This window comes from Plectropomus leopardus, chromosome 4, assembly GCF_026936395.1.
Source record: "Plectropomus leopardus strain MGB_pleo_1.0 chromosome 4, ASM2693639v1, whole genome shotgun sequence".
Classification (NCBI taxonomy): domain Eukaryota; kingdom Metazoa; phylum Chordata; class Actinopteri; order Perciformes; family Serranidae; genus Plectropomus; species Plectropomus leopardus.
The window spans coordinates 18,203,238-18,222,361 of NC_142179.1; the positions used below are offsets into that span (position 1 = coordinate 18,203,238).

Consider the following 19,124-nt stretch of genomic DNA (forward strand, 5'->3'; position numbering starts at 1 on the left):
AGCAGTTCATTCTGACCTTTACTGCAGTATCACAATGACAGTTATATGGTTTGCGGTTTCAAGACGTTGGCAGGAGTGTGAGTGCTGTGTAAGTGCTGGTGCAGTTTTTGGTGCTGATATAGTAAATGTTTGTTAGGTCTGCTTAAGACCACAAAGTGTAAGTGGATAATATGACTTAGTATGCTTCTATATTTATGGGTGTATCCAGATTAGGATCTGGTCATGTCTTGAAATTCCAACTTCAATGAGTGATTTTTCACTTAATCAGTCAAAAGTGAAATAACAACTAAAGTTCCTCTCAAGACAGATTCAGTTTTAAAGTATATAAAAATACTAATGTTTAACATGATTTTCTGACATCTGAAGAGCTCAAAGCAGATCTAGCTACTCTTTCTCCCTCATTGAGAAATTTGCCTGCAGCAGGTTTTGCTTTTGCTTTACACATTCTCCAGCGCTACTCATGCTTGTTTACCTGTGAACAGCAACGTGCATCAAGATACAAACAATAAAGTTTTCAGCCCACACTAGTGTTGAGGAAACATTGGAGGGATTCAGCAGTACGTGTTTGAGCCTCAGTCAGACCCAGGCTCAGATGAGGAGTCTGTTGTGCACCAAAATCAGACTAGCAGATGTGTTGGCTTCTTTTATTTATGTTGTCATTTAACTTGGAGGCTAACTGGTTGACACAGCATTAATAATTACAAAACATACACTAATATCTGCTCTGATGGGATTTTTGGTAACTGGTGTAAAGAAACTTCAGGGTTTGGTTTGCATCCAAAAACTGCATACTCTACCACATCTGCTGTCAAAACTTTCACTATACTAAAGCAAACTCTGCTCACAAGGGTTTCCTGCATTCGGAAGCAACTGGCTTTCATATTAGTGATGTATACAGTCTAGTTTGCCCAGCGTGCATTTGAATCTCCGATTGTAGGGAAATGCTGACATCGCCTCCTTCAGTATAGGAATGTGAAAACACTCTAGTGACAAACTTTGCCCTGATACAAGTCAGTATAGTCAATGTCAGATATTTTAGACATAAACATAAGAAAAACACATTTTGATCATGTATTTCTATTTCTGTGCCATCGATTGTTCCTTAATAGTGCAGCAAAAGGTGTAAACAAAAACTTTCTGCACACACAAAAATTCAAACTCTGTCATATCCCTTTGGTTCACAGTTTTGAATACTTTATTTACATACCATATTGTTTTGTATTACGTGGCAATTTTTCGAAGCGTAAAAAAAGAATATTGTTTAACAGAACAGCAGTGCATCTGGTTTGGGAAAACTGAGTATAGGGTGGCCTTTATTTAACTTTGGGTCTTTGGAAAGAAACGTGAGGACATAGAGAAGGAGAGTGGCAGCATGAAACTGAATGTACAGTGATACTGATATGCAGTGCATGGGAATAAATCTCCCACTATATACAGGGACTAAGGGTGACTTGAGGACTGATGACAGACAATCTATGTGACACAAACTCATGATGTCCCTCAACAGATCATCCATCTAGATAGGCCTCTCTGGCCTCCTCATTCTTACCATGCCATCATCCCCTCATACTGTCCTATTTGTTTCTCTCTCTCTCTCTCTCTCTCTGCCCCTGCATCTGTATATTTCTCTATCTCAGTAGATTTTACGTCTCACTTCCCTTAAACAATAAAGTTTTCAGCCCACACAAGAATCAAACTAAACCATAACCTTAGTCGACCTATTAAATTTAGTTTCTGGTGATGAAGGTCTGCACGTCTGACCACAGATCACTGACACACACACACACACACACACACACACACACACACACACACACACACACACACACACACACACACATGTCCTTATCCATTGTGTGTTTCTGCTGTGTATCCCAGACACGCTGCTCTCTGCCAGTCCAACCATGGACTTGGTTCTAAGAAGGGGTTATTAGGGAACGCAGCACTTCTGCCAAACCACACTTACCCTAACAGCTGCAGTTGCTAAGCTCCATACGTACGTAGATATACTGTGTGTTTCGTTTGCGGCACAAATCGTAGCCACGGTATTATCACATTGTGCCCGTATTGCATCATAGGGTCGAGTAGGTGTAACCGCAACTGTACATTCTGAGCTATCTGCCCAGTAACTGCTGTTTTTCCTCACTGCTTCTTTGATCTGCTTTTTTTTCACCGTGTCAAAAAGCAGTTTTATAACAGGCCAAGATTGACGGTGCTGCTTCTCAAAGTGCCAATGAAACATTTTACCACAGTAACCCAGTTTGACGTAGTCCATAAAAGGAGATATTTGGAGAAGAAAGGAAAGATTCTTGCAAAAGTAGGCATTGTGAGAGGGTGAGGTTGCTAAGAGTTACTTAAGTATATTTATTGATAGCCTGCAGCACCTTGAACATATCCTGTTTTCAAAACAATTCTGTATACAGTCATACATTGCAACGCACAGCAAAACAGCTGGATATGCATGCTTGTTCTTTTAGTCAGAATGGATTTCCGTAAGAACACAGGTAGGGGTCTTCCTCAAAGATACGTGACTGTTGATAGGCTTAAAGAGTAACAGAAGCTGTAATAGTTTACCTACATGATTGGCACTATAAGCTCCAGACTGCTTTGTTACCTTGTCAAATTATGTGGCAACTATGTAATGGACATTTGCTGCTGAAAAGATTTAGCAGAAAATAGCCTGTACTCCAGTTACCGTTAATCCTCATTAAAACCATTTATTGTGAAATCCATTTACTTGTTTTACGGATCAAAGGATTTCCAACGTCAAGATCCCTCATGTGTAGAGACAGAAAATAGCTGCCCTCTTTTCCCAGTTAAATTTACAACACAGTGAATCAATATTTAAACCTTTCCGAGGGCAGCCCACTTACAGGATCCACTGCTAAAATAATTTAAGGGAAGGCAGCCCAGGGGAGCCTGTGCATTAAGCTTCTGAAAATAGATGTGTCATTTCACAGGTCAGTGAGTCATGAGGCAGGCAGGCCTCTGAGCTCTATCTGTGTTTTAAGAGCTCCCAGGTCTTAACTGAATATTGACCAGAGGGCATCTTGGGTGTTGAGTGCATCTTTAAAGAGACTCAAAGTGCACGCTGTGACATTATGAAGGATAGGTAAATTTAGACTTTTTAAACATTTTAAGGGAGATAATTCCTTTATCTCTGTTATTTAATGTTGTTTTATCATACAGGTACATAGCAGTAGTACATCTTAGATGCAAAATGGCTCTGCACCAGCAACAGCCATAGGCATTATGTTTTGGGGTTTCCTGTCTGTCCCATTCATTTGAGGGAATTTCTTATTTCTTATTTGGCACAAACGTCCACTGGGAATCAGTCATGAATCATTAGATTTTGGTGGTCAAAGGTCAAGGTCACCGTGATCTCGGCTGTGTCATTTTTTCCAAGGGAATATCTTCAAATCTGGCACTAACGTACTTTTAGATGAGTTAGAGGCATCTGCCTTTTGATGACATTTTATATCCAAAAATTTAAAGGTCAGCTTCATCAAAATGTACTGAAAAAACAATTTTCTGGCCATTACTCAATGTCATAACTCAGGAAATCGATGGGAGTCATTTGGTTAGATCCTGAAATAGTGACATTAATCTTGGGTGCCCACCTTGAAACTGTGCTGATAGTATCTTTGCTCCCGGGCTGAACATGTGTATGAAGTATCCATGTATTAGAAGTTGTAGCTTCTTTGGAACAACATCCATATTTAAAGCATTGTAACCTGTCATGGCAACATGTGAGTCTGGTCCAACATGGATGTCAGCTGTAACTGCAACTTCAGTGGTTCACAGAGGAATACAACTGCCAATTCTGGTAAAATAGTATCCTAGTAATTCTAGCTATACATCTAGAAGGATTTTTTAATAATGCATCTAAATGTCATCACTGAATGAATCCTTCCTCTGGAGCTCTATTGAGAAATATCTTGTTTTTAAGAAGCGTTAATCACACATGATAAAGTTTGTACTGTGACTATAGAAGCTGACTGGAGAGCTAATCTATATTAAAACCTTTTCATGGAAGAATGCAGTTCCTGGAAATGCATCAGCGATGGCTGTTTCCTGTCTCCCCAGAGACGCTTCAACAGGCGATGATAACAACTGACCACAGCGATGGGTCTATTTCAAAGACTGTTAAGTTCTGTACATAGTATCTGCCTTTCTCTCTGTCTGTATGCCTCTCCGCCTCTCCGCCTCTATTTCCTCCTCTTACAGTATTTACACTCACATTGCATCACTGTCCAGTCCTCAAACCTGCTGCGGAGCTGGTTACTTTGTGCCTTAACCTTTCAGACTACCAGAGCCAGTTGACAGCTCCTCTGTATGACTTAATAATACTTAAATCCATCTTAATCAAACAAGTCCCATGCTTCCCTATGAGTATCTATCTATCTATCTTAGTAAAATAATCCCAGAGCCAGAATCAACAACTTATCATTTCCTCCCCCACAAATCAATCTGTCAGTGCTGATGTGTGTGTGCCTGTTGGCGCAGACTTGTTGTATTTGGACAATGTAATAGATTGGACTTTCTCTGAGTTCACAGCAGCGCAAGAATTAATCTTGCACTCCTTGAAATGTGAGATTTGACGTTCAAGATTTGCAGTTATTGTGGCTTTTTGTTTAGGAACAAGTCTTTTGATTTTAATAGTTATCAATAAGTATTTGCTAGGTTGGTTTGCACCATTATAGCAGTAATAAATTGAGAGAAAAGAAAGGGATTAGTTTTTGAAAACTTTCCTGTTTCTCTGGATTGATGCTGACAGTTATCTGGTCCTTCTGGTGAACTCACTGAGGCATTTTTGTCTTCACTGGTAATGGACTGACTAATCCATTGTAAAAAGTCCCATCAGTGCCGATACAGGAACCATGCTGAAAAGAAAACCACACCATAAATACTTTCAGCAGCCAAAATCCGTGTCTTGTTTTTCATACAAACTCATACTTGAAATGTCTTACGATTGTTTAAGGGCCATTTTGATGATTCATGTTACATAGTTAACAAACTTCTCGGGGGAAGGACATGATGACAACATATAAAAGACACTAAGAATACAAATAAAAAGTTTTTAAAGGATGCTGATTTAGTGTAACTGGAATGAACAGAATTATTTAAGGCCACAAAATCTTTTATGACCCTGGTAGTCAAGCACAGCCAGGTCATAACATGCACCGCAGTGAATTCACAGCGACGAGACTTGAATACCCTATTGTTTAATGCAGCTATAATGTTTTTTCCACAGTAGCTGCTTATCCGGCCACGTCTCCTCTGTCTTCCTCCCAGGTTGCCGGCCTCATGGCTGGTATCATTTTTATTCATAATAATATAGGTTGAAATAAAAACGTTTATGACTGTGTGGGTTAGGAGTTCAATAGAAGGACAACAGCTGTAGCTATCTTCTTTCCTCTTCGGCTTTTAGGTATTTGCTCTTGATGTTTTGTTTGGACGTTGTTCAGAGGACTCTAGACACTGAAGTCTGGTGCCTACTGGCAGAGTAGGGGACAAAACTGGCTGTGGTTCCTGTTACTTCACAGTGTTGGTTCACTTGTAACCCTCCTGTTGTGTTTGGGTTAAATTTGACATTTCTAAAGTTAAACTGTCTCATAGATATTACTTATTTTTAACGGAATAGCTATAGTCACAAAAACAATGGTTATCATTTTATTTGATTTTTGATGGTGTTTTAAAAAATGTTCAGGGTCAAATCTGACCCAGCAGAGAATATTAAAGTGTTTGGGAGGTTCTGGTTTTACTCAAAATTGACTCATATTCTTGTTTGGGTTAAGTTTAATCCACAAAACTACCCAGAATGTTTTATTACTGTCTGCCATACAAACCAAAGTTCTCAGAGGGTCAGATTTTACAATTTTTTGATTATTTGGTTCATCAGATTTTCAACTTTTCATCCTAGCTCCTCAAAATTATGTTTACATGCAACTAATTTGAGGGAAACATCGTGCAGAGCAAAGGAAGGAAAGGAATGGTGCTAATTACCGTATCTGGCAAGTTGCAAAAATGTTGATACTGAACTCATCAGCAAAATGTTCACTGACAATATATTTCAGTTGTTCTCCACCAAAATAGGCAATCTTGCAATAAAGTATCCAGTCATAGTTACTAGAGCATTATTATTTATTGCCTGTTTTATTAACATTTAACCAAAATCACAATATTTTCCTGAACTTAACCAAACTGATTTGTTGGTTAAACATAAGACAGGACAACAAGTTCTTGTTATTACGTTTTTTAAAATACAAATTTAACCAAAATAACAATCTTTTCCTAATATTAACCAAAGCACTGTTGTTGCCTAGATCTAATACAGGGGCCTGGACCTGAACTACTGGTGTCAAGGATCTGCCATTTGCACACCTCCCATCTTTCCCAGCCACCTCCTGCTGAGGCATATGCGATATATGAATATAGTATTTTGTTACCTGAGAGAAATATCTCTGAATATAATTCTGGCAGCGATTAAATTTCTGCACACATAATTAAGAAAGCCGTTAAGTAACATGCAAACTAATTTCTAGGATTCAGGGTTGAAAAACAAAGTAAATGTGACTTTTAGATATATATATACATATATATATATTATTGTATATTTTGCATACAAATAGATAATAAGTTGAGGTAAAATACTATATTTTGGGTGAAAAGAACTGTTTTTAAATAGTTAAGTGATGAATTGAAAAATTGAAATTCTGATCAAATTTTGATCCAAAAACTCAAAAGATACAAGCCCCTTTGTAGCACAATAAGAGGGTTCGAGACCTTGCATGCACTGTTCTGTTTGCAATGAGGCATCTCGCTCTCTTTGTTCAACTGCCACTGTGACCAGAAACCCCTTGAAACTCATGCCTTACCAATCATGCAAACAGTTTTCATCCCTGGATCTGGATGAATTTCTCACTCTCAGAGCTGCAACTTGATTAAAAGCATACTGAGTAATAACACTCACATCATTTCTTCAGAAAATAGGGAAATAATTGTTGTTCTAACTCATTTTAATGTTTTTTTGGCAAGGTTTCCATTTTTGACCATAGTGTTCCTATTAGCACATATTATTATAAACAAGTTAAACATGATACAACCTGAAACTTAAAACCAGCATTTTGGATTAATTACAGCCTCTGTAAGTGTGTGCCACTGATGACGCACACAGTGCGTTCATATGGAATAAGAACAATCCAGTCTTGTGTTAATATGGCTGTATTCCTGACTGTGTGTTCACCAGCCCTGCCAATGCTCAGTCCCCCAGCACCATGACAATCACATCATTGAGTCTGGCTGTGAAAGCTGGCTTGTTCGCTTCTAGTTTACAAAAATGCAGTTAGTTTTTACAACGCAAAATAATGTCATGCAGATTTGTTGATGCTGGTCCTGTGTGTAGTTTTACAATAAAGCCCTCTGTTACATCTATAACCACTCACTTCATTTCCATGTAAAGGAAACATCCTCCCGTCAATACCTGAATACCGTGTAACTCATAAATATGTCATGTTTTAATGGTTTCCAGCAGGTATATTGTGACAGGGTGTCAGAGTTTATTTTGTTGGTGTGGACACTTTTCCTTGACCTGCCTTGTCTACTACTTGCATGGTTAGTGATGTCTAGTTTTTCCTAAAATGAATTATAGGTACCCTGTGGAGTTCTTGACCTGCAGGGTTATGGAGCAGTGTTGTTGGGAGTGAGTCTCCGCTGTGCTACACATGTATATGCATTCCTGTCAATCGTGTCACGGTAACACTGATCTACAGGTGGCAGTAAAATGCCAAGAAAAGCAGCAATGCCAGAAAAGCAGGAAAGAAGAAGACTGTGAGCAACTAAACACGGATGTTAACAATGCAGGGTATAAACTTTTTTAAAAAATGGGCTCAGCAGCAAATGTTTTCAGTGGAGGGAAATGTAGTCAACGCGTGTGTGAGGCCTCACTGATGCACACAATGTGTGTTGGTGAGTAACAATAAATGCAAACAATCTTTATTTACAAGAAAACTCCACAGGGTACCTTTTTAGCTTTTACTCTTGCTCAGCTTTTACTTTTGAGCATACATTTTAGTGTCATTAGATTAAGAAAAGACACACTATGCTGACTTTTCAACACTTGTTTGGACATGATCTTTAATTTATTATTGTTAGTGAAACAGTTATTTTGAAAACCCATATCAGAGGAAACATTTGAGTTTTTCGTGGATATACTAATAACAGGAGCAGTTTAATCTTCATAATGTTCTCCATCAGCTCGTATCAGAGTGGGCTTATGCTTGAATAGGGAGGCTTCTTGTAAGAATGGCAGATCTCTTGGCCAGATTCTCAATCTCATGTGCAAAGCTTTATGGTTAATGTGTACAATGTGTTCTTGGGGTTTGGCAGCTGCAGCTGCAGTGAGCTATCTATGGGAACTCAGTCCGATATAGCCTTTTTTTATTAAAGTTTGTAGCATTAACATACAAGTCAGGCTGTGATCATTAGACATCGGTGCACACACAGCTTCAGGGAAAGAGACAAGCTATTTTCATTAAATTGAAAGTATGTCTGTGCATGTGCCAGCATAGGAGTGTGCATGCATGGGTACACATGTGTAAACACACGCCATGCATATACTGTTACAGGAATGCAATCATTTAGAGGAGTGATGCCCAGTTTTTGGCCCACAAGATGGGGTGCTGGGTGGCACGCTGACCATTTTCTAATCAACATAATCAACATATCCTCATACAGCAATTCCAATGAATATGTGCACACAATGGTTCCTATGATGTCCTATGAGTAGGCACCCCACAAATAAAATTACATCCTTAATGTAAAGATGCAGAGGTTAGGTTTAGGATAAGAAACTTGGTTGGATGTCTTTAGGTTTAAGCAAGTAAAGTTACTTTGGTTAGGTTTAGAGGTTAGGTTTACCTTAAAACTGACTCAGGACTCACTCAAAGTTAACACAGTTCTGAATATCTGTGTCCTGTGTTCTGTGCCCCATTCACCGCCCCAACCTGCCTCCTCACTGAAGCGCTTAGGACAGCTTCTTTCTTTACTTCTTTCAGCGTCACATGATTGCAGCCTTCCAAAAATAATTGGGTTATACATAAATTACTGGCTCATGATTAAGAGGGCTATGCATGAATTTTGGTGCATTACTTAAAATGTACAGACAATGCATTAAAAAACAGAAAAAAAGGATTCACACTGGGCATTTTTTGTACTCAAAATGTAAACAAGATGCCAGAGTGCATTAAAAAATTTAAAAAACATAAAAAAAGAGGTTTAAAAAAAAGACCTTCAGGGGAGGATCCCCTGTGGTCTGTCCTAAGCCGCAGATCCTGCTAACGCCCCCATGTACACTTAACCAGCACAAGGCTGCTGTGACTGGCCCCTGGCCTCCTGTTACTTTGCAAAAGTAAATTGTGTATCCTAGATTTAGAGAGATCCACTAGTGGGCTGTGGATCTTAAAAAACTTGCTGTAAACATTATATTGATTCTAACTTCCAGATGGAGCGCTGCATTTTCTGTAAAGAACAGGCGTCTCTATTTTATTCTTCTATCCATTCTCTACTTTGTATTGTAGTATTATGCCATACTCATACTGTACTCATCCCTTTTCAGGTTTTTGTGTTGTTATACATCAAGCTAGCAAATAGGGTGGTCTGTACATTTCGATATATTGGTTTTGCAACAGGCTTTAGAGTCATGATGTGATCATCATTTTTAGGAACTTTTAACCCCAAAGCAATCAGTCTGGTTGAATCAGACTCTGACAGCTGAAACGGAGCAGTGGATTTTCTCGGATGAACACTAGATCCTGTTTCAGGTATTTCCATGATGCAGCTGATGTAACTGCATGATTTACCTCATTCAGGAGCATAAATTGTGAGTGAAACATTACCTAACAGTTTAATATGAGTTAACTGGTGCTCATACAACTTGGTTGAGATGATGTCTGCCCCAGCTTCTGCCTCCTGCACTTTCTTCGTTTTCCCAGCTAACTTTTTTTCCATCTCTCTCTGTTTATAAATCTCACTCACCTCTTTCTTCCACTCTATCTCATCCCTTCAAACTCTGTCTGTGCTTCCTCGCATAAGTATTTTTGTCCTTATTTTGAAGTTTACTTTGTTGCTAAGAGATCAGAGCACTGGAGCTGTCTTTCCCTTTTTTCTGCACACATTTTAATTTTAATACTACTCTTAGAATTGAGGTACTGTCCAATAAACAGTAATGTTTTTAATACAAATAAATCAAGGGCATAGTAAAAAGTAAAAGTATTACTCCATTGTTTCTTGTTGACTTTTTCTTTTCCTGCTTTGGATTCAAATTAACATTGAAGAAACATTTCTTGTAATGGAGGATTCCACTAAAAGATAACCCCCTGGATGTCTGGCCTGAGCGAAATAAATATTTCTGACGGCTGGCATATGGAAGTTGCTTTGTGGATGTTTTAGTTACAAGGAACAATCTGGGTATTCGTGTCTCCTGCTCTCAGCATTTCAGTCTTGGCGTGATGTGAACCATCTGCCTGTCATCTCTGTCACTGCTTGTGCTGAAAGCAGGCATTGTTCAAAGCACTCAAACTGGTCAGTGTATGTTCAAACCAGACAATGTTTCAGCACTCCAGCTCGCCTTTATTGCTGTGTGTTGGATCCAGTTTACTTTTTCAGAGCACTTAAATCAGACAGCGTATGTGTTGAAAACTGACGTTGCTGGAAGCATAATGTTAAGTTCATCTGTGTGAAGGCTTTGACACACTGCAGGTGTTTTTCTCATTCTTTGGAATAAGTGTTGACACCAATATTGACCCCTTAACTTTTGCATGAATACATAATGAGGCATGGACTTTTTTCACAGAGGTGGTTGAAAATACTGAATATCAGGTATTTTGTAAAGTCAGCGTGTAAAGGCAGATTACAGCTTTCATAAATTGTGACATTTAGTTAAAGCTGCATGAAGAATTGATTTTCATTTTGGCTGCCTAAAGAGAAGACGAATTAACAGCTGAAAAACACAGACTTTAACATATGATACTGTTATAAAGTTGGCAATAACTTCCATCTAGCAGACCCTCAAGCGGCTGCAAGAATAATGACTCCTGTTCACTGGGAGCAGAGAGAAGTAGTGTGATATTGTTAAGGTCCACTAGGGTGGATTGCTGGGTCGACAAAATGTTTGACTTTGTCACAGGAGACGACTTTTTATTTCCTGTTTTCAACTGAGAGTCAGTGTTTTTTTTCTTCATGAACATGATCGTTCTCTAACCTTAACCAAGGAGTTCTTATTATGACCAAAGTGATGAAGATCCCCTAACCTTAAAAAAGTAGTTTCTTAAACCCAAATCAGGATGTTTTTTTACCCGCAAACAAATACTTATTTTAATCAAATCCATGATTTTTCCCCAAACTTAACCAAATTGTTTTATCAGCCTAAATTTAACCAAACCTTAACTATAGCTTTGCCATATATATATATATTTTAATCAATAGGGGCATTAGATCAGAAAAGCTGCATGTGTCATTCTTAAGGGTTACAAACAATAATTTTATCATTTAATTAAGGACCTTGAAGTGTCTGGCAAGATTGTGGAAAGGATCCTACAGAGATAGACCTGTGTGTTAAAGAGTAAGATTATTTTTAACCAGAAACAGCCCTGAAATTGGTTTGGGCAAAGCCACCAGTCTAAATGCACAGTAATTTTAGCGTGTAGCATTTTTCAAATATCAAACTGGGCGGATCCAAACCAAAGCTGATGATTGTTTGAACAGTGGAAAGATGAACCAAGTTGGCGTTTTTAAATTAAATTTTGTGTCTGTTGACTTTAAATAAAGTTTACTTTGAAATGTTAAAATATTGTTTATTTAAACTGAGTCTGTTAGGTTTGGTGATACTGGAACTGTTTCTGCTTAAACAGAAAGAGTCTTACCCTGTCTCTGTAGGATCCTTTCCACAATGTTCTGAGACACTTAGAATAATAATCTGAGCCTGTCAATGGCAAAAAAACCAACCAAACAAACAAACAAAAAAAAAAACATGCACTTTAAGCAGATGTAGGTTGCCAGTGCATAATTGCCCAGAGTGGTTACATTGCAGCCCAATTTGCAGCTGCCGGCTGCAGTCCTCTCATGCCATACTGGACCAATTTCAAAAATACTTGTTCTGTTAGTCACTTAGACACAAAAACATGGGAAATAGGCTCTAGGTTGAAAAATACCAAAGTTACCCTTTAACGGCAAGCTTTTGGTGTCTACAAATTTTCAGACAAGGATTTTAATTCAGGCCAGTTAAGCCACTCTTCTTGTTGGTGTCAATTCATATTGTAAGATCAAGCCCCAGTCTGACAGGACTGACCTGTCATGAACATAAAAATCTCCAAACTGGTGATCCACTTTTCTCCCGTGTTGTAATTGTCCCACTTGATGGGACGTTTTGGTATTGGTGGCTCATGTTTTTGGTATTGTTGTCCCATCGGAAGGTTATTAATATAAGTCGTGGTCAAGTGTTCACGGATGTCCCTGCACATTTGGAGCAGAGCTCAGCTGCTGTCAGAGAGTGTGCTTGATAAACATGAATGTGCGTAAATGTACTGTATTACTGTCTCTGGTGAATATGTGCATAGTGTTAAAGCTGCTGTTTTCTGTCATAGCCAAAGCAACACAGCCATAAATCAAATACCCTAGGAAACTTGAAGGGCTTGGCTTGTTGCATAGACAGATTATTTAGATATCTGTTTCTGATTTTCTCAATGATTTGTTGCACTCTCTTTGATATGAAAGTGAAACTACTTTGAGCGCTGAAATCTTTTTAATCATAGTGATTGAAAACAAATGTTAGCTTTTGGAAACCGATTTCCTGCCAGTGCAAACAGTTTCTTTAGACTTATCTGGAATGAAGACCTAAAGATTAAACACTTTCAGCACAAATAAAAAAAACTTTTTTTATTCTCTGTCTGTATGGCCTCATGTTCAAAACTAAGCTTTCTGGTACAGATGCGGGTTATTTTGATGCAGAGAAAAGCTGAGTGTTTCTGTATGTATGTTGGGAGAAAGAGCTCACAGTTGTGTGTGTAGGTGGTTGAAACAGAGCACTGATTGAGGGGGGAGCATATTTTGTGGTGAGCGTTTGGTCCATAACAGTGCCAGAGTGGTTAGCATGAACGTACCTCTTGAAATGGGTCAAAATGCACACAGGAGAAAAAGCCCAAAGATTCAGCAGCAGGAAGTTTTGAGATTTCTCTCCAAAATTGTTTGGCAGGACCTCTCGTATCTGTAAAGGGTAGTCAGATGTTGCAGAATGATTAAGTCTGCTCTACAGTGGTTGTGTCAAACAATCACAGGACTTTCATCCAGGAGACCAGTGTGAAACCTAAAGTCAGTGTTGAGGTATGTTAACAATGTAACAATGTATGCCACTTGATATGTGATGTAAAACACGTGAGATGTGTCACATTACGTCCGTAATAAAAACCCTTATTTTAAGCCAAGCCATTATCTTTTTTCTAAACCTAACCCTAAATTTTGGTGTAACTGCAACGGTTTCTCAATGTTATTTTCATGCTGTGACCATTAACGGTCATGCACAAGTTGTAGCCCCTAGTAGAGTAGGGAGAAGCGACTTATGTGGTCGTATTGGTTCGAGGACTTGTTGTTTTTTTTTGTCCTTTCCTTATGTTTCTCCCTTCCTTTCCATCCACATACTTATAATCAGTGTCAAGTCAATCCCTCATTACTCTCCTCTTCCTGCCCTCTGTGGTTATGAGTGGTGGTGAGTGATGTTGCGTGTGTTGGGCTAATATGACTATAAAAGGTTGGGGCCACAGAGCCCTAACACTAATCCGGGTGCAGGGCCTCTTTTATTAGCCCTGCCTGTGTCTGTCTGTCTTGGTGTGTGTGTGTGTGTGTGTGTGTGTGTGTGTGTGTGTGTGTGAGAGAGAGAGAGAGAGAGAGTGACAAAGATAGAGGCAGAGGAAACAGACACAGAGGCGGACATGACACACCAAAGACGACTAAACCCACATCACACTCTCTCATCCTGGACTGTCATTTTTCATTCAGTAGAAACAGATTTTCTTTTAGGAGCTCCAAATTCAAATAGCTGCATTTGAAGGGATATATGGAGGGTAAGAGTATGGTCCACTTCATAGCTTGAACAACCACAAAAGTGGTCTGTGTGCATGTGTGTGCTCAGTGAAGTGGTCTGTGTGGTCCCTTTTTCACTGTGTCAGAAGAAACAAATGACCTCACTCCCCTTTTGGACACACTCGGACCCTCTGCGTGACCAAGAATGGTCAGAGCACAGTGAAAGGTGTTTTTGTTCTCTAAGGATTTAAATATAAAATATCCAAGTCCCATTTTATTTAACATAAAACAAATCCCCCTCCCCCAAATCGTTACAAAATTAATATATCAATAACCTTTATGAAAGATTATTTTTTGTAATGATATCTTCACAAAGTGCTTTGCCGTCATGGGAAAAAGACAAGAGATACAGTGTGTAACAGCCTACGCACATATCCAAATTTGTCATTGTCCTCCCTCAGCCTACTGATAAGAATGGCTCTGGTTTATATGACACATGCTGCCACAATGTATTGCCCTGTCTGTTGGTGACAGTGAAAAAGCATTAACAGATGTACAGTATTTCAGATTAGAAATTACACTTTCAGAAGTAAAGAAAAGTCTCTTTACCTGGTATTTGAGCAGGAATTAAACATAATTTGTTTTTCCTGTTGTTTTTTTTTAATTGATAAGAATTTTGTATTTGCATCTATGTTAAAAGTATACTATGCATGATTGTTACCGTCTATAAACACACTCGTCAGTGAAAGTAAAAGGCAGTTCCAGATTCACTCTCTTTTGGTGTTCAGGTTGTTATATTTGTGTTTTTTCCCGGCAGTGTGTCTCTCTGATGCCTGCTGCTTACAGTCTGGCGGCTGGTTGCTACCTTTTTATAAAGCCCCGACCTTTTCTCTGCTGTAGGGGTACACACCCATAAACGTCCTGAACACAGAAAATAAGAAGAAAACAAGAGAACACAGGCAGAGGGAGAAGAAAAATACACCACCACACCCTTCAAGTTAGTCATAAGTGATGATTGAGGGGGATTACTACTTCTTCTTCTCTCTGTCATACTAATTTCTTCTTCTTTTTTTTTTAATCTTTTATCTTCAAATTTAAAATTCAAGATAATCTTTAAGGTAACCTGTATGTACTTCAATAGCACACACAACTTTAACTTCCAAAGAAGAAAACAGAGCAAGTTTGAACACATAAATATAGAACACATAATAGCTCATTTAATCTAATTTACTTTGATTTTATTTCAGTGTGTGGACTCAGGCCCAATTGTGTGCCTGTTAAGTGGTTAGTTGCCTTGCAACTGTTCTTCAGCACTTGTTTACAAAATCTGTTGAGCATTGCTCACAAATAGATGGACTAAAACGGCAGTTGTGGGTGTGGAAATCGTTACAGTTTTTCCCCTAGGATGGTTGTAATTATATATTTAACATTTCTGTCAAGACAGAATTGATAAAGTACAGTATCTGTGCATGTTGAAGCCATGCTGAACAGCAGGGCTGGTATGTAATACCAACCGTGCTGTTAAACATGAGTTCCTTTGTGCGGCTTGAATCTGGTTCATATTAACCGGCTTTCCTCAGAGTAGAAGTGCAGCAATTAAACTTTGTTTAGATGCAGATATCTGAAGCATACCTCAAAAATCACGGCAGACACCGGAAACCAGATACAAGTGGCGGATATGCATAGTTTATGGTGTGTGCAAACTATGGGATGTCTGGCTTGTAATTGTTGTTTCCTCAAAGCCAATAAAAGTGGTATGTGTAGTGTTGTCTCATTAGCTATTTGTCACCTTTTTAACTGCGTTTTGTACGGAGAATAATGACATAATTGCTTTTTACTGGGAAGAGATTCACTTTAGTTGATCCTTACTGTGTGTCAAGTTAAGCTTAATTAGCAGACATACAAACGCCAAACAAACATCATCCTCTTAGTTACACTGCTGTGGTTAAAATTTGGCTGTAAACTCTAAATATGGTCTTGTTACCAGTTTGCTACTTGTCAAGTTCATATGCTACGGTCTGAACATACAGAAGGCAATGGGTGCCATGCCATTGTTGAGATGATCCAAAATTCCAAAGCCCAGTTATTCAAAAAAATGTCCGGTTGGACCGAAAGCCAATTTCTCCGACAGCTAGTTATGCCCAAAATAAATGCTGATTGCACTGTAGTATTGTTTCTCTTAAAATTCACCTCCCCTGCAGTCAGTTTCACTTTCCCTGCGACATTTGAGCCACCAAAGCCGGGTGTTTTGACCTTTACAGTGTTTCTGAAGGTCGTTTGAGCCACAGATCTCTGGTGTTTTTACAGACTCTTCTTGGTGTTTTCCAGTAGCGTTTGAGCCAGTGAACGCGGGTGATTTTTCCCCACTCGTCCCTGCTTTTCCAGCGACTTTTTCTGCCACCAAGCGTGGGTGTTTTAAGCCAAAACATGATCTTATCCGAACCATAACCATTTAGTTTTTGTGCCTAAACATAACCACAAATTTACTACAGAATTGTTGACAAATGCAAGGTATCATTTGTTTACGGAAATGCACAATGCACACATTTTTTTTGGCGCCTGGGTTGTCTATCTGCAGGAAGTTGGAGTTTGGAGAAACAAGATTTCTAAACAATGGAAGTTTGTTTTTGTGAAAACCAGCTGTTAGATAAGTGGGCTTTCAGTCCATTTGGGCATGTTTTTGGAAAAACAGGAATTTAACATTTCAGGCCATCAAAAAATTAGCAGTCCTCTGGCAATACTTACAATTAAAATCTAGCCTCCACTTCTTACTGCGGCATTCATATTGATCTAATTTCATTTTTTAATGTTCAGTCAATCAGACATTGTAAAACAGACATTTCATGTTCTCATACATCTTCAGTGCATGCATGTTCAGAAAAGAAAAATCTTTTTCTTTTCACAATCTACCAACAAGAGATGGCTGCACACAGTAGTGGAGAATTCGGACACAAGGATTGCATTAAGGTTGCAATCTTTTTTTCTCACACATGCTGTGGTTTAGGAACTTTTCTCTTTTCTCTAACAAGCTGTAAGCCCAGTATGACAGCAGGTCATAAAGAAGAAACAAAGGCACCTCAAAGATGAAGACTCCGCCTATTAGACACACATCATTGGATGTACAGTAGACCCTCCATGATGTGGTAGAGGACCAGGTCTTTCATTAGCTTTGCCCAAATACTTCTGTAATGGAATGGATCCATAAATCCTGTGATAAATACAGAGTGAATGTGTCCTATTTAACAATCCCGACTGTGATGCAGATAATTTCAGCTGTTTGTGGTTTTTGTGTCTCTGCAGCTGACAGATGGCGGGAAGGCGGCTAAAGGTGGCATTGGTATTGGAGACATGGTTCTGTCTATTGACGGCATCGCCACGGAGGGCATGAACCACCTGGAGGCCCAGAACAAGATCAAGAGCTGCACTGGCAACCTTAGCCTCACCCTGCAGAAGTAAGCTCACACTTGGTGTGTGTGTGTGTGTGTGTGTGTGTGTGTGTGTGTGTGTGTGTGTGTGTGTTAAAAACTGAAACCAAGCTGCTTCACTTTACAATGATTTAATGTGTGAACGTGACTGGGAAGCCATTTGTCTCCTTGACAACACAGGATCTGTACATTCCCTTTCAAACAATCCCAAACAACCCATCTCTGCATCAGATTTACAGTCCATGCTTCCCCTTTGAACCCCAGATATCCCGCATATAAAGGCAGATGTTCACTGTTGTTGTAGGAGTTAATCTTAGCTCTAACACACAGCAACACCATTAGTTCTGCCTGATCTCCCGTTCCCTGAAGGAAAGAGGAATAACTGAAATCACAGCAAGAGCATCACACATGTGGACCACCCCCCTTCCCCAAGGCCTACTCCTCACTGTTTGGAGGAATCCTGTTGTACAGTGGAGCTGATTTATCACAAGCAGTTGTGTTGCCGTGTGTGTGTGCGAGAGGCTTTATATTGGTCCTCATGTGGTTTGAATTGTCCGGTTCCTTGGCAGCACCTGTAGGCATGCGTGTGTTTTCATTTAAAGACTGTGAGATGTTCAAGGTCTCTACACTTGTCTCTTTTGGATTCAAGATCATGAGAGAAAGAGCAGATTACCAGCATACAGTACAATACAGAGGTCAAATTAATTAATTTGGCTTCACATTCAATTAGAATTGACTTAACTGAAGTCATACAATGCTTACTTTATGTTTCTCTCTCTGTGTGTTTTGCTTTGTCTCTTCATCTGCATCTGCATATCTGGATTTTACATTCTGCTCTCCCTCAACGACTTTTCATCTTTCTCTCCCCTTCCCCTCGCTTAAGGCTAACTGGGCATGTCCTTTAATTTGTATCCAGTGGCAGAGAACGCATACTGTAATACCGCAGGGCTTATAGTAGCTCAAGGTCAGTGTGTGGGTTCCTCTGAAGAGAGACTGATCAGATCCTTTTTTAGGATGAGTAAAGCAGGTCTTGGCATAACGCTTAGCTAAAGTGGGCAATGGATGATTTGCTTGTCAAAGTTAAGTTCACATTCTGATGGATGGAAAAAGTTTTAAATGTGAAGAAGGTCAACAAGTTTTGCTGACAATGATGTGTAAGATACAACCAGTTGTCCAGCAGTCATTTGATTCATACCTTTAAGCTGTATCACTTACACAGTGCGGCCTTTCTGAGCATGCTAAAACATCACAAAAGGTGATGATTGAATTTTACAATAATTAGTTTTAAACATTGTAGTTTGGCTATGGTTTTCATAGTGGAACAACACTGCCACACATGCATCTGCTTATATAGTTGGTCTCCCTAAAGCTGCAATAAAACATATGGATGAGACGACTAATAGATTCAACATTTCAGTGCTTCATCTAAAGTTTGGCGTATAGCGAAAGATCGTGCTGCTTTGCAAGACTCCTCACAGAACTGAAACCTGCCAAACATTTGATTTATTATTATGACTGGCACACTATATATCTTCTCTTAAAGGAATCGTTTGACAGGTTGGGAAATACGCGTATGTGCTTTCTTGGCGAGAATCACATTGTTGGATTGAAACTATTCTACTGTTA

The 19,124-nt window shown here is 39.1% G+C and overlaps 1 protein-coding gene across 7 annotated transcripts in view; it reads left to right on the forward strand.

Annotated features, from left to right (window-relative positions):
• The window catches only part of pdlim5a (PDZ and LIM domain 5a), an 84,668-nt gene that overhangs the window by 14,038 nt on the left and 51,506 nt on the right, over window positions 1–19,124 (forward strand). For all 7 annotated transcript variants that reach the window (XM_088076685.1, XM_042487560.2, XM_088076688.1 and 4 more), the window contains one exon: window positions 17,374–17,525. In XM_088076685.1, the coding sequence (XP_087932811.1) occupies window positions 17,374–17,525 (152 nt within the window). The remainder of the gene's footprint in view (window positions 1–17,373; window positions 17,526–19,124) is intronic.